At 41.7% G+C, this 24,827-nt stretch overlaps 3 protein-coding genes across 5 annotated transcripts in view; 2 read left to right on the forward strand and 1 right to left on the reverse strand.

Annotated features, from left to right (window-relative positions):
• Positions 1-3,898: 3,898 nt before the first annotated feature.
• Positions 3,899-8,401, forward strand: dhrs7b (dehydrogenase/reductase (SDR family) member 7B). Of its 2 annotated transcripts, none has more exons than XM_040006261.1 (7): positions 3,899-4,023; positions 4,518-4,692; positions 6,151-6,269; positions 6,387-6,597; positions 6,772-6,864; positions 6,963-7,115; positions 7,530-8,401. In XM_040006261.1, the coding sequence occupies exons 2-7, from the start codon at positions 4,539-4,541 to the stop codon at positions 7,733-7,735; spliced, it is 936 nt and encodes a 311-aa protein (XP_039862195.1). In that variant the 5' UTR covers positions 3,899-4,023; positions 4,518-4,538; the 3' UTR covers positions 7,736-8,401. The 2 variants fall into 2 exon arrangements, with proteins under 2 accessions (XP_039862195.1, XP_039862196.1); XM_040006262.1 differs by lacking the exon at positions 3,899-4,023 and adding an exon at positions 4,057-4,314.
• A 352-nt stretch (positions 8,402-8,753) lies between these two features.
• On the reverse strand, positions 8,754-24,767 carry cramp1 (cramped chromatin regulator homolog 1). Of its 2 annotated transcripts, XM_040006259.1 has the most exons (21): positions 24,756-24,767; positions 22,743-22,861; positions 21,983-22,359; positions 20,001-20,203; positions 19,753-19,906; positions 19,217-19,300; positions 18,991-19,039; positions 18,672-18,757; positions 18,103-18,226; positions 17,145-17,226; positions 16,029-16,970; positions 15,570-15,741; positions 15,222-15,394; positions 15,038-15,112; positions 14,852-14,933; positions 14,565-14,675; positions 13,626-13,783; positions 12,814-13,000; positions 12,379-12,546; positions 11,997-12,142; positions 8,754-11,057 (listed from the first exon to the last, which is right to left on the reverse strand). In XM_040006259.1, the coding sequence occupies exons 2-21, from the start codon at positions 22,790-22,792 to the stop codon at positions 10,944-10,946; spliced, it is 3,537 nt and encodes a 1,178-aa protein (XP_039862193.1). In that variant the 5' UTR covers positions 22,793-22,861; positions 24,756-24,767; the 3' UTR covers positions 8,754-10,943. The 2 variants fall into 2 exon arrangements, with proteins under 2 accessions (XP_039862193.1, XP_039862194.1); XM_040006260.1 differs by lacking the exons at positions 22,743-22,861; positions 24,756-24,767 and adding an exon at positions 24,141-24,233.
• Positions 22,573-24,827, forward strand: part of mapk8ip3 (mitogen-activated protein kinase 8 interacting protein 3) — a 55,517-nt gene continuing 53,262 nt past the window's right edge. The window contains exon 1 of the mRNA XM_040006234.1: positions 22,573-22,586. The gene's annotated coding sequence lies outside the window, so the exon portion shown is untranslated. The remainder of the gene's footprint in view (positions 22,587-24,827) is intronic.

The following is a 24,827-nucleotide window of genomic DNA, read 5'->3' on the forward strand; positions in this document are numbered from 1 at the left end:
TAAACTAGAAGAACTGGGGTATTCTAAAACTTTTGACCAGTAGTGTCTACATTAAATAATTAAAAGACAAAATTAAGACTGTTTGAGTCAACAGATAAAACGAAGCCAAGTTTATGTGTGTTGTCACGGTTTGGGTTCCTTAGAAATAGAGATCACTGTAAATCAATACAAAGTTTTTGTGAGTGATCACCCTACTGTCCTACTGATGAAAGATTTCCAGTTTCCAAATAACGTCAGGAGGATGGAAATGATCGTATGTTGTTCCTTTTGCAGTCACCACCTTTCAACCCATTTCAACAATGTGTGTGACATTTTAGACGGACACAGAACTGACACACCAGAAAGTCATATAATGGAACTTTTTGTTTTGGAAACAGTTAATGTTGCAAACATTAACTCTAAAGGTATTCCCACCTGTAGAGTTTCAGAGAGCTTGAGACTCAAGTATAAGGTGGATTGAGGCTCCTCTGGTGGCACACGGTGGCCCAACACCTTAATAAGTGGCACTTAATAAAGTAGCTTGCTGTGTGCATTTTTTTTTAATTTGCCATCTGTCTATTTATCCTATAATAAAAATAAATAATAACATGAAGTGAAGCAGAAGTTGTAACTGTATAAGGCAAATGCAGTTAAATATTAAGTGACAGTTTGTTAAAGGAGATTTTATGTTAAACTGTTTAATAATAATAATGTACCTCTGTTCTTAAATTTTCTGGAGACAAAAAGTAAATTTGGAAGCTTTTCAGAATATAAATTTCTTTAGTTTGTTTCTAATATTGATCTGATAACATAGCACGGTTGCTGAATATTTGTTGGTTCCACTCCATCAAAATAATCTCCTGCTCCACCATATCTCAAATGTGCTCTATTGGATTGAGATCTAGTCACTGAAGAGGTCATTTGAGAACAAATGCCTTATTCTCATGTTTAAGAAACCAGTTTGAGATGATTTGATTTGAGCTTTGTGAAATGAACTATTAGTCGTGCTGGAAGCAGCCATCAGAAAATGAAAAAACTTCAAGGGATGGACATGCTCAACAGCAGGTAAGCTGTGGCATTTAGATAATGCTCACTTGGTACTAAGAAAACCTCAAAGTGTGTCCAAAAAAATAACCCTCACACCATTACACCACCACCAGCAGGCTGAATTGTTAATATAGGGCACGATGAATCCATGATTTATAGCATCAACATTTCTCCAATCTGTTGTCCAGTTTATTGGACCTGTGTGAACTTTAGCCTCAGTTTTCTGTTCTTAGCGGACCAAAGTGGTCTTCTGCTGCTGTAATGCATCTGCTTCAAGTTTCAACATGTAGTCAGAGATGCTCTTCTGCATAGCTTGGTTGTAACAAGTGGTTATTTCATTTACTGATGCCCTCCTATCAGAATGGCCATTCTCTGACCACAACAAGCCATTTCTCCTTTTCAGACTGTTCTCTGTAAACCCTAGAGATGGTTATGTGGAATAATCTGCATAGATCAGCAGTTTCTGAAATACTCAGACCATCTGGAACCAACAGTTATGCCACATTCAGAGTAAGTAAATCACCTTTCTCCCCCATTCTGATGCTCAGTTTGAACTTCAACAGGTTGTGTTGAGCACGTCTCCATCCCTTAAGTTGCTGCCATGTCTTTGGATATTAAATATTTGCGTTAATGAACAGTTACACTGGTGTACCTAAGGAAGTTATCCTAAAATTGCTTGTTTTTCCAAATGTCAGGGTGGTGCTTTGCTAAATTGTGGTGTTCTTTTTGTTTTTGTTGTTTTTTAAGTGTTGTACAGAGTGGATGAAAATGCCTCAGACAACTGAGACCTAAATGCTTGGAAGGTCAGGGAGAGTCAGTTAGCAAGGTTTTTATTCATACAGACTTTTCAAACTCAGCCTTGATGTGTTTTCGCTCTTGGGTCTGGAAAAATAATAACCATTTCCAAATCATAGCCCTTAACCTGCTCAGCTAGTTTGAACCTAAATTTCTATAACTTGTTGGAAGGGCAAGAAATGAAATGAGGAGACAGCAGGCAAGTGGTCTGAGATAACCTCATTAGTTTGCAGGTTTGTGACCAGAGCAGGCTAATTATTTGTCAGCTGACCTGATACTGGTACCAGTGGCTTCCAACAGCAGTTTGCATACTTAAGATGTCTGTGAAGGTTCTCAATCAGGTCATCGTAGTCTAAGGAGCTTGGAAAGAAAAGCATCTGGACTTCTTTAAGTTGCTTGAAAATGTTTCACCTCTCATCCGAGAAATGTCGTCAGTTCTAGGGTCAAATGGTGGAGAGTCCCAGATTTAAACCCTGTGGGATCGTCCCACCCAAGAGGGACAATGGACCCCCTAATGATCCTCTACCTGATCACATGAGCCAAGTCTAAAGGGAAAAAAGTTTAGTAACAATATAAACTGATAACACACTTGAAGGTGCAGACAGGTTAAGAAGCAGTTTTTCAGTCAAAGATTTTCTACATTTATTGGGGTTACATGAGGGCTCACCCAGCACCCATGGGAAAAGATTTAAACAGCGACACTGAAAACTGACTCACAAACAGGTTAGAGGCTCCACCCATAGAAGACCTGCAGGGAAAGATTTAATTAAAGACGCATCAACAACTATAACAAAAAAAGAATCCTATTAGACATGATTTTAAAAAACAAAACAGTTATAGTCCCTGTTTATAACACCACAGAGGTTGGAAACTAATTCTTGCAAAAATAATGCTTTCTACACAATTGCCCCAAGGGTAAACTAAACATAAACTATTCTGATTCTGATAGTCCAGATCACAATCCACACAACGGTGTATTCTTGGTATCCTTGGGAAATGTGTTTGATATGTCTCAAATGTGGCCGGAACTCACATCTACATCAGAAGTCACATAAGATGATAAACCGTACCTTGATTTGATTTATAAATCAGAGTTTTATGGTCAGACGAGGCAAAGATTGACCTGTTTGGCCACAATGACAAGAGGTAAGTTCAGGGCAGTAATGTTGAGTCTTTAAAACTTAGTAACAGTGTTAACCAGGGTGGTAGCATCAATAGCTACAAAAAGCATCTGGTTGAAGTGCAACTTACTAAAGGACATTTAACCAAATATTACTGGGGGTGTATGTATATATTTGGGCCTATATATACTTTTGACCCTGTGTAGATTAGAGAAAATCCAAAATAAAGAAGTCTTTTTTTAAAAGTCATTAAAGATGTACGCTGTATAATCATCCCTTGAAAACAACGTTACATTAAAATCGTTTATAATTATATTTATAAAGCACAAATTTTAACTTGCAACAGCCTTAGAGGTACATACGTTTGACCTCGTGTAACCTTGGATTAGAGAAAGTTCAAAACCAGTTCAAACTTGTTTACCTAATTTTTGGTCATTTTAAAGAAATTAAAAATGTATGCTGTACAATCATTTCACCCAGGACAATTCAAAGAGATCATGAAATTAAAGTCCATAGTGAGTCCCTGTAAACTTCTGACCTCAGCTGTATTTATTCACACTCAGGATGTCTGCATGACTCTGAGTCAACTTCCTGTGTTTGTAATGCAATTTCCATTCTGAACTTCTGAAGAATATGAACCTGACAAATACCCTACATTTTGTAATAAATAATAAAAATAAAGTAAACTAAAACTAAGAATTTTTAAATAATTAAAAAGAAAAACTGAAATGAGATGTAGAGGACACTTCTAATGGATCATGTAGCAATGAAGAAGATAGCAGCTGATTAAATAGGCACTAGTGGTTTAAAAAGACCTCTAAATATAAATGTAAAGCATTAATATAGCAAATTATCAAATTATGAATTTTACGAGAAATAATAGCTTATTTCCTTTTTTGTTAATCATTTGAAAGAGCGCATTTTGTTAAGTGCACACTCCAGATCAGACGGTGGCGCTAAAGCGACCAAAAGCTGTTTTTCTAACCGTCAATAAAGACAAAACAGAAGGAAGAAGATCAGCTAAAAGAAGAGGAGACACGTTTGACACATTACTGCTGCTCTGCTCGGCAGGACAGCTCAGGTGAGACCTGTAAAAAACGGAACTACAAACCAACACTTGGTAGTATTTGCTAGAGATGTTAGCTGTTGTTAGCTTTAGCCTCAGTAGCCGTTATTTTGACACTGCCTGCGCAGAACAAGCTAGTGCTAAACCCAGTGTGTGCATGTGCAAGGTGTTCACCTGGCATACTGAACTGTACTTTTTAACCATGCGAATATTAATGTGCTAAGTGATGCATGTATTTAGTTAACATTTTGCTTAATAAGGTTGTCCGAAGTCTGGTGATATCAAGTTATTGGTTGTTGCTAGCAGGTGGGGCTTAAGTGGTTAAGAAGATAAAGGAAGATCCATAACTCCTACTGTTCTTATTACAATGAAATACCATTTAATTTCCCCCCTTTTTGGCTGTATGTGTGTTTATTATTGTCATGTTGGTAGTTGCATTCAGATGGACTTTAAAGGTACAGTAAGTAATTTCTTATAAGGTATTTACTGTTTATTTTTTTTACCTGCAGGTAGCTGGTGATTGCCAAGTAATGGAGCGTGTGATGGGAGGAGGAATGCTACCGGTGGTTTTAACCGGTTTGGGAGTCGTATTGTTGTACCGGATACTTGTACGTCTCAGAAAAGGGGCTTCAGTCCAAGGTGCTGTAGTGGTCATAACTGGGGCCAGCTCTGGACTCGGAAAAGGTCAGCCTCCATTCATTCATTTCAGCTTACATGTGCAAACTCTCTAAACCATAATGCTTTAGTGCTAGTAGGCTTTTATTTAGATAATGTGCAATCTCATGCTTCAGTGTTGTTGTGCAGATGCCAACATGTAGTTGTAGTTCTTTATCAGATCTGGACATTGTACTGCCCGTTGGTTGTCTCGGACCAGTCTGCGTGCGATCAATGGGAAATTAGGATTTAAACATATATATGTATACATGAATCATTTTGTCCCATTTCAGACACCAAACACTCTTTGATAAATTCCTGGTCAGAGAGTGGATTCCTGATTTTTGTAGGAAACCACATTACAAATTTGTCACTTCTATTTTGAACATGAATGCTATTTTTTTTACTTTACAAACACATGTTTGTGAGCGAATGCATCTCCTCTGTAAGTGTGCCTGGTCTTTTGTTTCTGAGAGTTTCTAGCCCCGAAAGATGTCAGCTGACCTTTAAAAACAGGAAAGATTGATGCGGAGTGTAGAGTTTTTAACAGGATGTAGACTTCTAAATATTTAATTACTGAAGTCAGAGGTAAAGCCATGTGTTTAGTTTGTGGAGAGCAGATTGCTCTGTTTAAGGATTACAGATTGAATCCCCTTTGTGAGACTAAACAGAGAGAGAAAAGAGCTGGACTGTTGCTAGCAAATCTGCGAAAAGCAACAGGACTTTTCACTAAGCCTCACACATCCAGGGATGGAGCAGGCAAGACCAGCTTTGTGATTTCAAACAAGCCATCCTCTGAGGAGTTTATCAAAGAGTGCTTGGTGGCTGTGGATGACAGTTGTGATGACCCAGCCCTGTTAATGAATTTTTTACATGGGACAACGAAAAGAGTTTAGCAGCCACAGGCTCAGTAAAAAGGACTACCAAAGTTTGTTTGTTTGCAAACAACTTACACCTGTCAAAATCTGACAGGGAAAAATGTGGGACTTTTAAAGCAGATGCAAGATAACGTGACTGAAATGAAGCTAGAAGTGAAATTGCTTTTTTTTCCGCTGAATCGTACAGCAGAAGGTGTTGTGCAAGTCCGTGAACCATGCTGTTGGTGTTGTAACTAAAACCGTTAACTTCAGTTTGTTGCACTGTTGATTCACTGGATGCACTTGTAGAAACTCAAGACGGACTAGATTCCTGTAGCTGAGCAAGAAAAAATAATTAAAAATAGCAATAGCACTTATTTTAAAATAAAGTTAAGTCTTTTAAATTTTGCAAAAATATGGACATTTTGTGCACAATTGTTTTGGGGAATGTTTATTATATCATGATAAAAATGTTAGCAGTTTTCTTCTATGCTTATTTCAGTTTTATAAAGTGCTCCTGGTAAGAGTTAAATCTGCTCAGTATCTCTTTGAGTTCAGCTTACCGGTGTGGCTCTCTGCACCCACCCCTGTTTTATGCTCACTAATCTACAACGAGAATTCTGCATTGTAGAGTGTGCGCGGGTCTTCCACGCTGCAGGTGCACGGCTTGTGCTGTGTGGACGTGACGCAGCTCGCCTGCAGCAGGTGGTCCAAGAACTAACAGAGAGTTCAGCAAACACACAGAAACCGGTATGTATATACACACAAAGGAGTAACACAATAAAGTCTGGTCTGTCTGAACTATAGCTTAGCCTCTAAGGATCCATATGTAAAGAGTCGTTTTGTTTTGCTTTGGTTATCCACCAGATTCACACTCCCTGTACTGTTGTCTTCGACCTGGCTAAAACGGACACGGTGGAGAGAGCTGCAGAAGAGATCCTGAAATGTTACGGACAAGTGGACATCCTCATTAATAATGCTGGAATCAGTTACCGTGGCAATATACTAGAGACTCACATTTCAGTTCAGCGGGATGTTATGGAGACAAATTACTTCGGGCCCGTTGCTCTTACACAAGGTTTGTGTAATCTTGTTGGTTTCAGCGTACGGGATGTTTTCATTTATTTTGGCTTGTGGTTGAAAGAGCCGAGCTAAATGTGAAGTTAATAAGTCATTTATGTAGAGATTTAGGTGAAGATTATCATGAATATGAGTCAGCCCTCTCTCTTTCATTTCTTTCCTCTCTCCACAGCTCTCCTGCCGTCCATGGTTCGCCGGCGCAGCGGCCATATTGTAGTGATTAGCAGCGTCCAGGGGAAGATAGCCATTCCTTACCGGTCAGCCTGTAAGTCGTCTTTGATTAATGCAAACAAACACAACATGAGTTTGCCAGCAGGAGGAGGGTAACTAAAGCAAGACTCTGATTTGTCTCATGCTGGTCAGATGCTGCGTCCAAGCACGCCACCCAGGCCTACTTCGACTGCTTGCGGGCAGAGATGGAGCGCTACGGGATCCCAGTGACTGTGATCAGCCCCGGGTACATCCGAACCAACCTGTCGGTCAACGCTGTCACAGGAGATGGATCCAAGTATGGAGGTGAGGCAGTGAGAGGATGGAACAAAAGAGTAACAGTAGCAAAAGCAGCATTTTTAAGAGTCAGCTGGTAACAGGTGATAAATCTCAGAGTTAAGGTGGTGTTGGAATGTGTGTGGATCTTTGATGCCAGCTGGGATTTTGTGTTTTCTTACTGATTTTTTTGACTACATAAGGAAAAGACTACAAGCCAAATGGATTTTTATAACTAAATAATAAAAGTAAGAAGCAACATAACCAGAGTAATTTATAAGTTATTGTAGGGTCTTTCTTACCTTACATTAAAAAGCACCTTGAGGCAACTGCTGTTGTGATTTGGTACTATATAAATAAAAGTAATTTGAATTAATTGAAGTAATCTGTACTCTCTTGTATCAATGATGCAACATGTCTCTTGTCTTTGCAACTACCGCTCAGTATTGGACAGAACTACAGCTACGGGCTGGGACCCCAGGGACGTGGCGTGGGAAGTCCTAAAGGCTGTTCGTCAGCAAAGTAAAGACGTGGTTTTGGCCGGCCCTCTGCCCACTGCTGCAGTATACCTCCGCACACTCTGGCCTGCACTTTTCTTCAAGCTCATGTCCTCGCGCGCTCACAAGGAGCAAAAACCTAAGGATGAGTGATGTTCGAGCTGGTGAGGTCTAGGACCTGAAATAAGCAAGACTTTGGAGGAAATGAGATCTGTTTTATAACATCTGGGACAGAGCTGGAGTGGGTTTTTGTACTATTCATTGTTTAATGTCTAATTTACATGTTGATATTGTCTGTCATGTCTGAAAAACTTTTACCCTTCCCACCCAAAAACAACAAAAATTGTTGGCAAAAGCCTGCAGTATCACATTTTGCAGGCTGGTGAGAAGAGATGGTTTAATTTGAACTCCATAACTCGGGGACTCCTGATGCAAACAGAACAACTTAAATAAACCAAACTGTGGTAAAAGGATCATGTCTGATGTTTTGGCAGAATGTCTACCCACAACTGTGTCACTTACTCTCCTTTAAAATATCTACTGTGGTTACAAAGTCAACGTTTGCCAACAATTTCTCATTGAAAAATGGTGCAGCACCCGACCTGTTTCTGGGTCATATTTTCCATGCAGTATGCAGAGCACATCACTGAAAATGAGTCACTTCAGCACACGTACGTGCAGTCGAGTTTTTGTTTCCGGCTAATATTCTTTGTCACTTTAAAGTGTCGTCTGGATTGGAGCATGATTGTACTTTTATTGGGAGCAGTGAGGAATTCAGTGCGGAGTTTGCAGATAAACCACTCATCCATCTCTGGAGAAGCTGACAAACCTGTCAGAAACAAGCCCAAGGCCAAAGACCGAACTTTATACAAGCTTGCATATGAACTGCTGTGTATCCCCCAAACACAGTGAATACAAGAAAACAGGCAGGTTTTTATAACTATCTTTATCCACAGAATAAAACACCTTTTACAAACTGAAAACAGTATTTTTTTTTTTCCTCCTTTCTTGGATGTCACCTTAAATTAAAAACAGAAAAAACACTTGTCTCAGAAATATTAACAATAAATAGTCCAAATAATGATTTACATTATGTTACAAAAGCGCAGTGAATACTGGAATTTCCATTTGTACAAATACATCCTTCAATAGGATTCCTTATTAAGAATCATCTAGTGTGACAAGATCAAGCGTTTCCAAATGTTCACAAACTAACACCACAGGAGCGCTTACATTTGTTAGATCGTCTTACAATCTCGTTTGTGGAATGACAAAGAGGTCTAACAGTTTACACCAAACGGGTTCACACGGCTGCATAGAGATGATGCTGGTTGATCAAATTAAATGTGAAGGCAATGAGTCTGTACTGCATGAAAAATTCAGAGAAACTATGTCTGCTTCTGTAACATGCAAGAGCCACTCTTACTTTAGTCATAGTGTTTTGTTAGCATCCACTAGTCAGAGGAAAGTAATTTGGGGGCAGATAATAAAAAACAAAAATTAAAATAAATGGAGTCAACTATGGCTTTAGTGTTTCATTAAATTAACCGCTCGCTCTTATGGAGTGTATTTCTACTGGGAACTCAATAGTACCCAGGACATTCATAATTCTAGTTTGACAAACAAAATGAATGTGTGGCTGCAGCCAGCTCATTTGTTTGAACTAATTAGGACGGAAAGAAAGCAACAGAGCTAAGGAAAGTAAATGAGCAACATTGTTAGATTTCCTTGTAATCGATGGCGTCGGCAAGAGAGCGCCCACCTGTTGTGTCAGCGTTACTGAAAACGACAGCAAAAGTAAACAAAGACACGCCCTCCTTGCTGTTGATCTGGCAGCTTCAGGTCTGGATAGGTCACCTTTTAAAACAGCGCAAGCCTGAATGTATGTTAACAGACAGGCACGCATCAGAGTGCTGCCGCTCACGCGCATCTTTTTGAGATGTTCATCTCCCTTCATTAAAACCTTCCTCTGCAATTCACGCTCACATCTACAATACAGAAGGGAAATTCTCCCTATTGCAGCTTGCGAATGAGGAGCTGGGAAAGCGCCGAGTCAAAGGAAACGTTTTAATGTGAACGTTCCTCAAGGCTTTCATTCAGACGCAACAACCATGAAGAACAGTACATTACGCACATTATGCTGTTCGTGGCTATAAGCACTGTCAGCACAGACTCTTTAAAACATTCTGATTCAGTCTCCAAATACCACACGTGTGAAGAGGGCTTAAATATCTAAAAGGTATTCCTGTTTATGCAACAAAATCCAATATTTGAACTTGCATCATAAAACTAATGAGAAATGAATGCAACAATAAAATAATTCCAATAACATTTTCAGCATCTGTGGAGCTACCCAAGTGGAGTCAACCAACAAGCTGCCATTTTTTTTTTTTTTTTTTTAAATTATTATTTTTATTTTTTTTAAATGTGGGTTTGAGAAATGAAGAACCCGATTCCAAACACGCGTGACTACAACACAATCTGTAACACCTGAACTCATAAGAGATGAGGAACAAAGAGAAAAGAAAAAAGGAGGCCAACAGGAAAAATGAACTTCTACGCACCACTTTGTTTTGTTCCACTTTTGCTACTGAACTATGCCAAGCATCTCTTTCTCACCGACATTACTTTTAATAAAAATCACAGTCCAGTGGCTGTTTGCCACCAGCTGATGATCTGAACTGCACATTTTGAGCGGTCAGCCTTACAGCCTTTAATACACACGCACACACAGATACATTCATGCACTCACACACCGAGAGCAGGAAGAGACATGAAAGATCGTTGCAGATATTTTGTTCGGATATGGCATAGTATTTTCCTGTACATGAGGTTGTATTTTTGTAAACTCATTTGTTTTATCTAAAGTGTTTGTATTTAAAGGGAATTCTTCCTTAGAGAACAGTTCAGTGAAACCAACGCAACTCGCTTTTGAACAATGGTCACGGTTGACCACCTATTATTGCACTTTCACAAACAGGCCATGGATGGCTTTGAGGGGGGATGGGGTTGGCCTTTCTCCCCAGTCTTCTTTCTCCAAACAGGGAGAAGACAGAGAGGAAACCTCTCCTCACTTACAGTACCTCTTGTCACCAACAACATGATGCTCTAGGTGAGCAAAGTTCTGCCTTGGTCTCTTTTTAGGACCGGCCTGCTTATCGACAGGTGTGAGAACCAGACGTGGTAAAAGTTGGGGTAATTTGCAGCTGCTGGCTGCAAATCAGTTTTGAATTTCTAGCAGTAGTCACTGCTTCCAAGTGTGGGCCCAGAAGTTTGTGTCTCTCTCTCCTGGAACTGTGGAAATGCCTGGAACTGGCTGTAGATTAGAGGTACAGATGACCATGGCTTGGTGGAGTCTTCCTCAGGGAGGTGGAATGGAGGGCTCAGTCACGGCGAGCTCCTGAGCCAGATCATTGAAGCGAGCGATGTAGTCTATGCTGCTCTCACTCATCATACAAGCAAGCTGAGAATCCATCTGCAAGCAACACCAAAGAGCTTTCAGACTGACAACAAGGGCAAATCCAAGAAGGAGAAAAAACAAAAACTAAAAACAAGATTTTTCCAGACATCCCTCGAACAGTTTCATGCTTTAGGTCAAGAGTGCGGGGGGGGGGGGGGGGGGGGGGGGAGTTCATCACATCAATATCTGTCAATGAAATTAAATTATTTACTGAAAAAGCAGATGTGTTAGTCCAAACACAGGAGGCAACAGTCACCGGGCTCTATTCACCTCCCAGGCAGGTTTGGGCCCCATCCCAGGAAACAGGTTTAAGCTAACAAGTCTGCGTTTGTTAACCCTGAGATGAATCACTTAACACAATCTGAACTAAACCTGCTCACTGGCAGGTTTTCTTTAACAAACTTAGAGCTTCTCTCTGCCTCATCCCCTCCTGCCACACCTGAACCAGCTAACTGACACTCCCGATTCATTTCTTCATAAAGTCGCTATCAAAGCACGCAAGAGAGCGAGAGAGAGCACTAAAAATGGAAACGTGTTCACAGACTGAGATTCAGATATTAAATGCTGTCAGCATTTTAAAAGGTATGGTGTCTGAATCTCAGAGTATGACTCAACAAGTTTTTCATTAAAAATCACCTAAAATTTGGTGGATCAGCCCAGAACCTGATCTATCCAAAAGGTACCATGTGGTCCCTAACACAACCGGCTCTGGGTCAGAGTCCACTTGCACAGCAGGACAGATCCAAAAGGGGATAAGAACCACATTTTCAGAGTGGATATAAATGCAGGTTATTTTTAAAATGGGAAGTGATGTTTTTACATTTACATTTTAGAGATTAATCAATAACATATAACATGTTGGTTACTGAGATTCAGAGGATTGTGTTGTGTTTGTGGCAAGTGTTGCTTCTCAGTCACAACTTTCTTTCATTTAATCAACAAGCATTTACTTACCTCTGCCACATCAGGAAGGCCACGGGATTGAAAGGAATCATGAGAATTGCAGTCCAGGAGGCTAGGACCGAGTAGAGCTGTGCCGCTGGAGGGGCCAGTGGGGGTTAGGGTGGTCCGTCTGCCCTTATCAGGAGAGACCATGCTGGCTGCAAGGAAAATAAGAGCAAAAGACTGAGTAAATGGCCTTTCATCATACAGCTGTGTTAGTAATATTGGGGATTTTACAAACAAATCTTTGTAAATGTTGACTGCACGTGCTGCTGTATGCAGCATTTTTAGTGGGAAGTAATGATAAAAATACATCCACTTAATATCCTGTCTTTCTTGGCCTAAAATTTAACTTCTGACACACTCTTGAGAAAGGAAGCAAAAAAACTCTTACAAAGGAGGCATCCCAGTGTGGAGTCAGACGAGTCGCTGGGGTACCACTGAGGGTCGTGGCTGGGTGAAGGGATCCAGCCTCTGGATGGGCTGAGCGAGGGAGACGAGGCCAGCAGTTTGGAGCCGTCGCTGTTGCCCAGCTTGGCTGGAGAGAGAGCAGCCTCCTCACCTGCAGTGCAGCAGGCAAACAGAAATGAGACATCAGCGATTAAACTCAGCAGGGTCAGATGTTTAGCCGCTTGGATGTCAACGTGCACTCTTTTCCACAACCTGCAGAGGAATTAATGCTGTGGAGCCACAAAGCTGACCTCAGTGGTAATTACAAAACCTTTCTAACCTACTCTCACTTTCCATTTCACTAAACAAACATCATCAAGCTTTATTTAGCAGTTTCGTGTCAATATGGCTCGGGTAAGACGTCTGCACGTGCACGCACCGTAATGTGTGGAGTTGATGGCAAGCTCGATGATGGAGTCGCTGATCTGCGTTTGAGGTTCTCCGGGGGTTAGAGCCTCTTCAGGAGGGCCTGGGAGTGAGATATCAAGGAGCGAGGCAACGCTCGGGGGAGAGAGGAGTGAGTCTCCCCCGCCGGTGACTCCAGGAGACGGAGGTGGTACGCCATTCTATGGAAAGAGCGATTTAACTTAGCACATCACATTTTTTTAAACCATTTATTCAAGCATAGCTGACAATTTTCTTTATCAAATTGTGATCAGCTACGACTGGAAAACAAATGAGGTTACGCAGACTCACTGCCTTTAACTAAGCCAAGTGTTCCCTCACAAAGGTCCACTGTGAGCAAGGAAACGCCCTGATGGCGATACAAACAGCTTTATTAATCCCATCAGGGCAAACTGTTTGGAGCAGCTTGTTTTTAAACCGTAACAGACAAATAAACAGATGATCATGAATATGACAACTGTATGCAAGAATAATGTCTACAAATAAAATCTATAAAAATTACTAAATCATTTGTGAAGTCTTGTACGACAGATGCACAGTAAAAAGAAAAACATTATGCAAAACCTGGCCTACACCGCACAGATAAACAGAAAATCATTAGAGTGAGCAATAACTTTCATTAAAGTAAGATAAATCAAAAACTGACAGTTTTAAATGTAACACTCCAAGATGGTAATGGGCAATATCATTTATTCTAATGCCACATGCCAAAGGCAAGGAGGAGACATCAAATGAAGGAGGCATTTAGTCTGTGTGTCTGTGTGTCTGTGTGTGTGTGTCTCTGACCTCTGGAACATTTTGCTGGTGGAGTTGAGAGTCTGGCTCAGCATCAGCAATGGGAGTGGTGGCGAGAAGAGCGCTGTTATCCACAGTGGAAGAATCCACCTCCCGACAGGGACTGCCTGGGATGATGCCTGCAGACTTAGCTGCCAGGTCAATGGCACCTGAAAGTATTAACAGTTCAGGCAAACGAGAGATTTGTCATATCACTCCTGATAAGCATTAACAGCAACAGCATGTGAAGAGCAGAGCAGGAAGGAAAAAAAAAAAAAAAAAAAGGATGGTCCAAGGTCTTCTGGAAAAATGTTTTTGCTTCTGTCGTCTGCACAGAAATACTGTTTCACTGATCTTCTCAGAGTTCTAGATTTTGACACAGGAATCTTACACAAATACAACTTGGACCTTAAATATGTTTTTAAGCAATTTTATAAAATATGTCTGAAGGTTCTCAGTCATCCAGGTCATCGTAGTCTAAGGAGCTTGCAAAGAAAAACGTCTGGACTTCTTTAAGTTACTTGAAGACGTTTCACCTCTCATCCAAGAAGCTTCTTCAGTTCTAAGGTCAAATGGTGGGGAGTCCCAGATTTAAACCTAGTGGGAGTGTCCCCCCACAGAGGGACAAAAGGACCCCCTGATGATCCTCTAATCGCCTGAGCCAAGGTGTGAAACTGGGCGCTTATAAAAGCAAAGTTTCAAAAAGAAGGACAAATTTTTCCCAAGGATCTGGTTGCTGGTGTGGTAGAAGTCCTTTACAGAGGTTAAAAGTAAATAGGATGATTAATATGTAGGTTAATTTAAGTGCTTGTGATATTTTACAGAAATTCCCAAGTTGTTGACCCCATAAAAACAACAATATGTAATTTTTTTTGCAGTATATTTGGTGTAGAGTTTATCAATATTTCAATAAAACAGAAAAATGTAGTAGATAACAGAAGAAGTCCATACTAGAGAGCTGGCTGGCCCCCGCAGAGCTGGATGTTGCTGGGGTTGTTTTAGTTTGGACAGAGCGAGAGGAAGGAGCTAGTCGGGGATGGATCGGCCGGAAAGATCCAGTTCCTGAAGGAAGAAACAGGAAGTGAGAGAGCAGACAATTACCAGAGGGTCTTGCTGAGAAAGAGAAATTGTTTTTAAGCTGTGATTTCATTAATGCATACTGTAAAACTACGCCCTAAACATTTCCAGCCTCAGCTGACGACATATTCTATCGTTCTGTCCTGCCATCTGAGGAGTACCTGTGGCAGAGGAGTTGGAGAGGATGGAGAAGGAGCAGACGTGTTGAGGAGTGTCTCCTGTAGTTCTGGGCAGCAGTGTTCGCTGTGAACGAGAAAGAAGTGGCCAAACAAAAACACACTTAGGAAAACCCGCCTTCCACCCAACCAAGTGCAGAACTGATGAATGGATAATGATCCTGCTCTCACCTGAACTACAAGTGGTTTGCGAAGTTGTCTGTTCCGAGGTTTTCGCTGTCTAGAAAGGAAAAGATCTGACTGCATCTGTGAGAAAAAGAAAAGAAAAAAAAGCACATATTAATGCTCGTTAATACATGAATTATGTCTTTGTACAGTTGGCATAAACAAAAAATGATGCATTATTCTGGCTTACACTGATCGAGTCGAGCTGCTGTCTGAAGGCTAGCTCTGCCTCTTTGTTAGGGGAGAACATTCGGTTGTGCCGTGAGCTGTTGGGTGGCAGCGTGGTGGGTACTGCGAACACGCTGCTTTCTGATTCGCCAACTGCAGTAGAACCCAGCAGAGAGCGGGGAAGGTTGCGCCCACCTGAACAGGATTGAAACAGATGTGGTGCCACATCAGGAAAGGCAGCTATTTGAAGACAACTTCTAAAGAGGAAGCATCGGTGCTGCATAATTACTTCTCGCTGTTTAATAACTACAGCACTGCAAGTACAGAAATGACTTTATCACAAAAGCCTGTAGGAGAGAGACATAAATACCTCCAGCACTTGGCAGCTGCAACTTGGGCATGCGCAAAGACGCCTGCGGCCGCCCACAGCTGGGGCTACGGGCGCCTGCAACAGGACCCTTCGCCGGAGGTGTGAGGACCTGGTTTTGCTCCTCCTGATAGGTCTTGAGGGGTGATGTGGCTGTGGAGCACAGCTCTGGAGCCTGAAGGAAAAGGCACATGATATGCTCCTATCTCGAAATAGCACTTTCATTGAAAAAGACAAAAAAAAAAAAAAAAAAACCTGTGGTGTTCATAGTACATAACCAGTAACATGTTTTTCATCAGCTGGCTTTGTACTGAATATAAACTCTTCACACTGCTGCATCTTAAAAATGTTTAATTTTAAGCCTTAATGCCACTGATAATTACACATTTTTCATCTTTTCAACTTGTAATTTAAACAACACACCAGGCCACAATCTTGGAAGACAGAAAAGGGAAAACTTACCAGAGGTTTGGGGTTGACTTCAGTGGAAACCAGCTTGAGTAAGCAGCGCAAAACTCGATTTGTCCTGTCGGGCTTTGGCTGCACTGAGGCTTGTCCCTCTTCTGAGTTGCTGGGTGGAGCTGTGACCGGCTGCCACTCGTACTCCAGCTGCAGCTTGCCTGGCTTCCCAAACATCAGGTACAGCTCGGCCAGGGTGACGTTCTCTGCGTCACGGGCGCTCCAGCCTTCCTCTCTGATTTGCTCAACGACCCGTTCTTTGGTCGCTGGTGGGGAAGCTTGCGACACGGCTTCGTCTGAGCCAGTCACTGGAGGTTTGACTGAAGGAGGCTGATTTGCCTCCGAGGAAGACGCGCTGGTGCTCTGCTCCTCTTTGTACTGCTCAGCGGAGCCATCGGCACCACTACATGACCTGTCCGTGCTTCTGGTCATGGCTAAACCACCACTGACCTCAACGCCAGTGCAGGCCTTTCCTGGATCAGAAGATCCCATCCCATCTCCCTCTTCTCTGACAGTCTGCTGAGAGGAAACTGGGACACAAGGGGACTGAAGTCTCTTCTCCTCTACCTTTGCAGAACTGTCTGCTGATGGATCAGGGTTGGGGGTTTCAGTTCGACGAGCATCACCCGTTATAGTCAGTGAAGCACCAGCAACAGCAGCGCTTCCCCGCGCAGATTTGCTGCCAGTTCGAGGTTGTGGAGCTGCATGGATGCCCAGGATCTGGGCAGCTGGCAACTCCTTGGCATTAGGCCGGCTCTTGCCACTCTCGATCCAATGGACAGTGCAGGAGGCTTTGGAGTGAACCACACGTGCCACCCCAGGCAGTGTAGTCAATGTGCAGCTCTCAGCTGGAAAAAGAAAAAGTTCTTCCTTCTGAGTTATGCTGGGAGAGGCTGTGCTGGTCTGGTTGCCTTCTAGAGCCTCTCTCTCCATGAGACTCTTAAGCTGAGTTTTCAAAGTTAAGGACCAGTTTATATTCGACACAAGCTGGTATATGCCCCAGAAAGCAGCATGTTAGAGCAGTACATTTCTAATATGTACACTAGGAATGAAAAACACTCTGAAGAGTTTTGCATACATATTGCACTGTAATGTTTTTTTTTTTTTTAAAAAGGATACAATCCGCTGGTCATGATAAGCCCACTTCTGTTTCAGATACTCTATGAGGCTGGAGACTTTCCTGTGGAGCTCCACCACCATCCTGAGAAAACAGAAAAAACATTTGATGTCAACTTTGCAAAATACAACACTACCAGGTCGAATACGTCTGACCTAAACTACTTCTACATTTTACACTTAGACTACTGTGGATCAAATTTAATAGAGTTTTCTAAAACCGAAATAATCCTGTGTGGGAAAAATCAAAACGCCAACTACGTGCTCCAAAAATAACTAAAATAAAACAGAAATTTTCATTAATGTATAGTTTTACTATATTTGTTTTGTCACGTTTGCAAACAAATGCATACTGACATTGCTGCCATTTTCACAAAGTCTTTACCCTTCTTCAACCTACCCATGATAAATAACCCTTATTATCATAATAATAATAAAAAAAAAAAAAAAAACCCTAACACGGAAACCAGTAAAAACGAAACTGAACCTCAAAAGAAGCAAACCCAGTCTGAACACTAACTGAAAACTGAACTGAGAACAAAAATTAAAAATGAAAGAAATAGAGTTTAAACTTTGAACAGCATCATGTCTGAGGGTGTTTACACTTTTCAAATTTCACGAGTTAGCTTAAAAAAAAAAACATATACACATATTTAATTTGCACAAAAAACCCCCAAAAAAAACAAAAAAACAAACAGAAATTTTATTACTTTCATTTCTCAAGAGCTGACCCAGAAAACGGTGGAAAACATGCAAACCATCAAACTGAAATAAGCAGTCTGAAGCCAAGAAGAGGTTCTTAAATTAGCTCAGGCTTTGTTGCATCACCATGGCTTGAACTAATAAAATAAATAAAAATAATAATAATAGAAAATGAATTAAATAATGAAGCTATGACATCTCTCTGACTCTTGGATGTTATGCTTTTGAAAATATATTGTGGTTCTTATCCATGTCAGACCTGAGGCGAGGGTTGTGGGCAAGACTCTGAACTCGGGCCCAGGAGTGGTTACTGCGTGGCTGGAGCTCCACTGCCACCTTCAAGGGCAGACGCACCGGCTTCTGGTCCTCTTCATCACTCACTCCTGCAGGACACAAAATTACAGATTCAGCCACTATATGAAAAGCCCAAAACCTATAAACTCAACTATGCTCTCTCACTTAATCAACCACGACAAAATGAAAAGGCAGCCATCAATCTCAGTGGGATCCATTCACAGATTTACATACAACAATGACAAGAGACAATCTTTTTCTACCCTTGATTAAAGCAAATATTTTCAGTAAGTGTGATGAGTGGGTGTTATTGAGCAGAGGGGTTGATGACAGCTGGTCAGAACAGTCATCTCCTTCATCCTCCTCACTTTGCACCCAAAGTTACCATGGAAACACCACCAGCCCACTTGATGCCATGGTTTTTGTAAAAAAAAAAAAGCCCCGCCCCCGTGAACCCCCCAGTCTCACCATCAGTGAGGTTTTCAGTGCTTGTTCTGTAACGCGTGTGCCGGGTTTCTGCAGGCTCATACTCACCATCTGGATCACAAAGTTTCTTCAACGCTCGGCACATTGGAGCTTTGATCCGCAGGTTCCTCCCCTTAGAGCGCACGGTGGTGGCCCTGGTGGAACAGAAGAATCTTTATTCATATATGTTGTAAGCTCTAAACCTTGCCGTGCCACAGCGAAAGCATCTGACTACATACTGTCAACTCAGCCTTCAGATTTGTTTTTCATACTAGCAAAGTGCTAATCTGTATCTTTCCAAATGTGATCTAGTGCATCAGTTTAACGTATCACAATCCCAGATGTGTGCATGTAAACCCACTAGCCAAAGCTTCTGCCACAGACTTACCCTTGCTGGATGAGTTCGTTCAGCTTTGCCACATTCTTATCATCCATCACTGTCAAAGACAAAACACAAGACAGCTAGTTAAGACATGCTCCTCAGGGGCAACTCCCCCGAGCCACAGGGATCATCTGGAGTTTAATCACATCCCCTGTGTCCACAACCAGCAGAACAAACAGCAAAACACACGCAGTCTACATTGCATCCAAGCGCTTTCACAGCCCTCACTTACATCCTCCAACTTTTTTGCGAAGCTCGGCGTAGCAGATGAGGCCGTACAGTTCTTGAGAAGATTTCTTTAACACCCTGGAGTACACTGAGAAGGAAAGGAAGCACAAGTCACAACACTGGTGGAGGCCTGTGCGTGCTACATAAAGATAACATGAGAGTAACACTGGGTGCTTTTTGTAGGGGAAAAGAGCTCCAGCTTATCTGGTGAGCTTCTTTAACATATGTTTGGGTTGCTAAAAAACAAAAATGTCAGTATGAGTTCTGTTGTAGGAAAAAAATAATAATATATGTGGCTGTTTAACAGCATCTCTTCTTTACTTCTCATTCACAGTGTCTGCAGTAAGTAGCATAACTGAAACAACTAAACACAAACCTAAAATAAACCAATTAAGATCAGCCTAAGAGATCACCTTGTTGTATGAATTGTACACATTTTTATGAGGCGTCATTCGATAAAGTCATTACAGTGTACAAACTTCCTATTTGGGGATCAAAAATTCCAAGGTGAATTAAGAGAGAGAAAAAAAAGCAACTCACCGTTAGCGAAGTCGATGTGTTTGGAGATCTTGTGCCAAGTTCGGTAGTAAAAGTGGCGGACCTGTTCCTTGTTCTTCACCATATTTGCTGGCTTGCCTCTCTTCTTGTACTTCATTGCAATGTTGTTCTGGATGGCCTCAAAATCCTTCCCGTGCTGGGAACAAAGGAGGGCAGTCGTGAATCTACGACGTCAAAAGATCTACACATGGTAAACTTTTAACTTGGTAAAAGGTTGCTGCAAGCTTTACCTCATAAAGACCCTCAAAAAAGCTGTTTTTGTCCTCGGCGCTCCAGGATTCCCACTGCCGACGGGCTCTTTTCTGGTTACCAGCTTGTTCTTCCTTCTCTGTAGACCCTTGGGCCTTTGAGGTCTTGGATACTCCCCCCGTGGAGCTGACCACAGGCCCGGTCTGTCCCACCACACCCTGGGAAGAGGAGCCATTCTCTGCCCCTGTTTTAACACAGAAACATTCAGAGGAAAGGCACAACTTAAATATCAGCTCACCACCCTGGCTGTTTTGTATGTCATAACGAAAAAAGGTTGATCTGAGGTGTGTGATTTGCGAGATGTTAAAATACATGCACACAAAGCCACCCACTGCCATTACAGCGCACAGAACCTGCAGAGCTTCCCTCTCTGTGGTTAAGCTCTGGCAAGGAGACAGGAAAAGCAATCAGTCCCTATGGTCAGGTCTACATTACACAGTTCCAAAACCAACTCATGGTGGGCTCCACTGGCCAAGTTTTCTGGCCCAGCACTGCGCACAACACCAGGAGACATTAGCAGGAGCACCCAGAGAGTTGCTGTTGCAGTACTGTGCTACATTATAATAAAAAAATAAAGAAAAAAAAGTGTTTGTTTTTTTTTTAAGCCCAAATGGGTGTTAATTTACAAACACAAGCATGTGACTGGCTCACAGACAATAACCTAGATGTGTCGCCTTCAAAATAGAAGTGCACCGATATAGCATCACATAAAAATAAGTGAGTCTCTCTTGGTCAGACGGTCAAACGTTTGTGCTCAATCTAAATATAGTTTCTGAGACAATCAGAGCTTTTCTGTTTCAAACAACAAAAATCCACCAGTCATACCTGTCAAAGGATACACAAGTAAATAATATTGTTTCTGATCTGATCAATGGCTGCTGTTTTGTGGACAAAGCAATTTTAAAAGGAAAAATGTACAAATTAAAATCACAGATGTATAATGTACTGAAATATTTTTCCAAATAAATTCCACTTTTCAATGAGGAACAAACAGATTACTGGGTGGCATAGCCTCATTAACAAACTCAAAAACCACCACCACCTTACTAAGTCTCAGCCCCACCCAAAGCTGTCTGTGCCTCCAGAGGGACAGGTAGTGTGGAAACCCAGGAGGTAATGCCTCGTCTGCATAGATAAACTGACACCAACCAGCTCACACTTAGCAAATACAATACTATTAGTGATTGGTAGCCTACAGGGGAACCCTTCATTGTGTTTAAAAGTCATCCTGAAAGCCTTAAGTCATCTCTAGCTTTGATTCATTGTTTAGAAAGTTCCTGATATCAGTCACCCTCTGAGTTACTACAGAGGCTCATTCAGATTATTTGCAAAACCAAAACTGAATAATGGCAAATAAATGACAACCTCTGCTTTACTGGTATTTGTTGTAAAAGGGGGGTGATATAAAAAACAAAGGTAGCCTAGGCTAAATCTGTGGGTCAATGAAATGATTGGCTGAAAACTGCAACACCATTCTAGTCCAATTTCCTATATAGTCCCAAAAGAAAATAATAAGAAAAAAGAAAAGAACTGTAAGCAACCCTGTTCAGTAATGTCCCTTTCCTGTCCTGATATCAGGTCCATTTTAAGCCTGTGATTTATTCCTCCTGCTGATAACAACACCGTGCTTTTATTGTTATTGCTGCCAGTTTCCAAGAAACTGCAAAAACAATCAAGTGACATCTTAATTAAAATCTAACTTCTGGCCTCTCCTGTTTTTTGCTTCTTTTTTCCCCGCATAAGTGGTGTACAGGATGGTGTTGCAACATGGGCTGGAGCAGCCAAAAAATGTACCCAGAGTACAACCCAGCAAGTGGCCCACAAGGGAGACACGGCAACACAACGGCATCACAGACAAGCACACTGCAAGCACCGACAGAGAAAACTAAAACTGACAGCGCAGCCCCCAATCTCTCCTGATCCCACCTGTACACACTCTTTCCCGAGCTGGTCACTCACTTACCTTTCGATTTTGCCCCGCCATGTCCATTGATGGAGGAGCCGATTGAATCCTTCCGTATCCGTTTGCTCGGAGGTCGAACGCTTGATCGGAGAAAATGATGCTGGTCGGGGCCCGGAGGGCCGGGCTCAGCTGATGTCTGGGGAAGCTGGGTCGAGCCTGGTCCGGTTCGGTTCGGAGCAGAAGCAGGAAGGACCGGGGCTGAACCGGAGCTGAGACCCGTGGTTGATGGATTAAGAATTTCCACTCCGTCCTCTCCCTTTGTACTGCGCTCCTCGCTCGCCTGCTCTCCGTTCTCCTCTTCGTCGCAACCGTCGGGCTTTCTGGACGGATTCCTCCTCCCATCGACACCGATCCCCTCCCTGGAGCCCGGTGTCATGCTGCCACAACACAATTACACAAAATTTGTCACATTAGGAGCAAAGCGATGTGCAAAATTAACTTCTAAAGACGACGTTCACTGTCTCTCAACATGGCCGCCGCTGTTTGTTTCAAATCCCCTCTTCAGTCCCGTCAAAACAACACCAAATATATGCATTTCATGCCTTGAGATAAATTAGATTTAACAGCTGAAGCAGTTAGAAGACTGGCAGCGATGCTTTTCCGAGTAGCTTTCCGCTCTAATGGCCAATAATAACGATTTAATTTAAACTGAATTCAAAAGCGACCGCTTTTCAGTTTAGCGCCCTGCAGAAACGACAACGAAAACCCCCTCGGTGCCTTCGACCTCTAAATAAAGTGTTTATTTCAAACCTAATTTTACCCATTTTGGTGCTCCTCTGTAGTAGACGATGTCTTCTTTCTCTTCACCATGGGTCCGAGCGGTTAGACTGGCAATTAGTGGTCAAATTGAGCATAATAAAGCCGAGAGCGATCGCTCCGCTTTTATGCCCTCTCCTTGCTCCTGATTCGACTGAGCTGAACTCTCTGCGCAGTTCAACTGTCTCTTCTATCAGCAACAACATTACTCAATGCTTTCCATGCAACGAGACATAAATGACACAAAACCAGCCGCAAATACGAGATATTTAACTGCATTTTGATGGATAATAATTTACAAAAAGCCCGTGTCGGTTGAGCTCATTTGAATTGATATAAGCAGGTATAGTTTTATTAAGCTGTGAGTGGACTTCGCTTCACACTACGTCATCATAAGCAGAAATTGTGCCTGCAAAAGAAATCATTTTATGCTCAAACCTTTGCCATGATAATGTTATTAATTGCCAGCAATACTACAGCCCCTCATAAATACACACGATGGCACATGAGGAAAATCAGGACGTGGCTTTAAGTACACGTTGAGTAGAAGGAGCTGAAGGAGTAGAAGGGGTGCTGCACTTGTGTTAAAATGTGTAAACACTGCAGAGTTTCTTATCCTATGTGCTCTACTGTTTTTCCACAACTTAATTTTATGCTTGCTGAATAATCAGGAGAGGGGATGTCCAGTGCTTAAGGACGACAAAAAAAAAAAAAAAAAAAAAAAAAAAATCAGACCTGGGCAGCTTTAGTATGGGGAAACATCACGAATGTCTTCTTTTGCCACACAGCATTTAAATCTCTCAGTTCGTGTCAGCATACAGCTGATTATCAGGCAATTCTGGCACAAATTGAGACGAATTAATAATTTATGAAAGCCTTAGATGATTGCTTCAGCTATTTAATGTTTCAATTGAGCTTAATAAGATCTTTAAACTTCAAGTGATGGACAGCTATAGCTGTCACTTATTCTGTTTTATCATATTCTTTCAGTGCAATCTGAGTTGACATCGCGGTTCTCTTTTTACTTCACTAAATGACATTACTCGCGTCCCACAGCAGTGTTACATTAAAAACTACTTAGCAGCTGTAATAGTCTCATCACGAGTATAATATTATATCGGAAGCTTCACGTGTATTTGGAAGTGCGGTGGTGTAGTAATTTGAGGTGTTTACAAGCAGTTGCTAGTAAGTAGATGTAGCAAAATATATTAAATGTAGTCAAATATTTCTTCCGTGGATAGCCCGCTACTATGTCCAGCATGGCTGCTGTTGTTGGCTAGCTAACATTGACAGTATAACAAGCCAAACAAGATTTTATGTTATAAAACTGCTCCTAGCATAACGGCTATTTTGTACAGAGTCCAAAACAGGTTGTTGAATTGGTAAATATTACTGAGCTTACCTAAAGCAGAAGATTGCTGGTAGTATTCCCAAACGAGACACAGCTTAGCATTGCTAGCTGACTGTAGACCTCCAGCTTGCTACCGATGACAGCTCCAGTTGCTCCGTTGTCAGCGCGCGCAGACACGCCCATTACTATACAAAAACAAAGACTGTGATTGGCTAAAAAAACACGAGGTCGGCGGTTAAAGTTTGATTGACAGAAACCTCCGCCAACTGTTAGTGGAAGAGTTAACAACGAAAGACCAATTGTCATTCTCTTCCTGTCACGCCTCGCCAAGTTTACCGACTAGTACACTAAACATTTTAAGCGACCCTGGGTAATATATAATCTAACCTTTTTGTTTAGCTATTAAAATTTTGTTTGTTTGTTTTAACAATAGTTTATCACTGCAATTAACATTTCTGGCCCTGTAAGACAAGTTCCGCCCAAAAAATGATTGACATTTTGACGAACAATTCAGTAGGCGGAACTCAGAGGATGCGCTTGAATTTTGTATTGGAGTTTAAAAAACCCCACATGTCTAAGAAGAACCGAAACAAAACATTAACTGTGTTAAGCACTACGTTTTGAGTTGATATCATCATCTCAGACTTAAATGTTTAAGAATAAAACAAGCGCACACGTGGAAATTAGTCCATGTCTACTACTGTTTAAAGCGTTTTTGAGACTCACAAGGCGAAATTT

The sequence above is a fragment of the Simochromis diagramma genome, unplaced genomic scaffold (assembly GCF_900408965.1).
Source record: "Simochromis diagramma unplaced genomic scaffold, fSimDia1.1 OVJJ01000510.1, whole genome shotgun sequence".
Classification (NCBI taxonomy): domain Eukaryota; kingdom Metazoa; phylum Chordata; class Actinopteri; order Cichliformes; family Cichlidae; genus Simochromis; species Simochromis diagramma.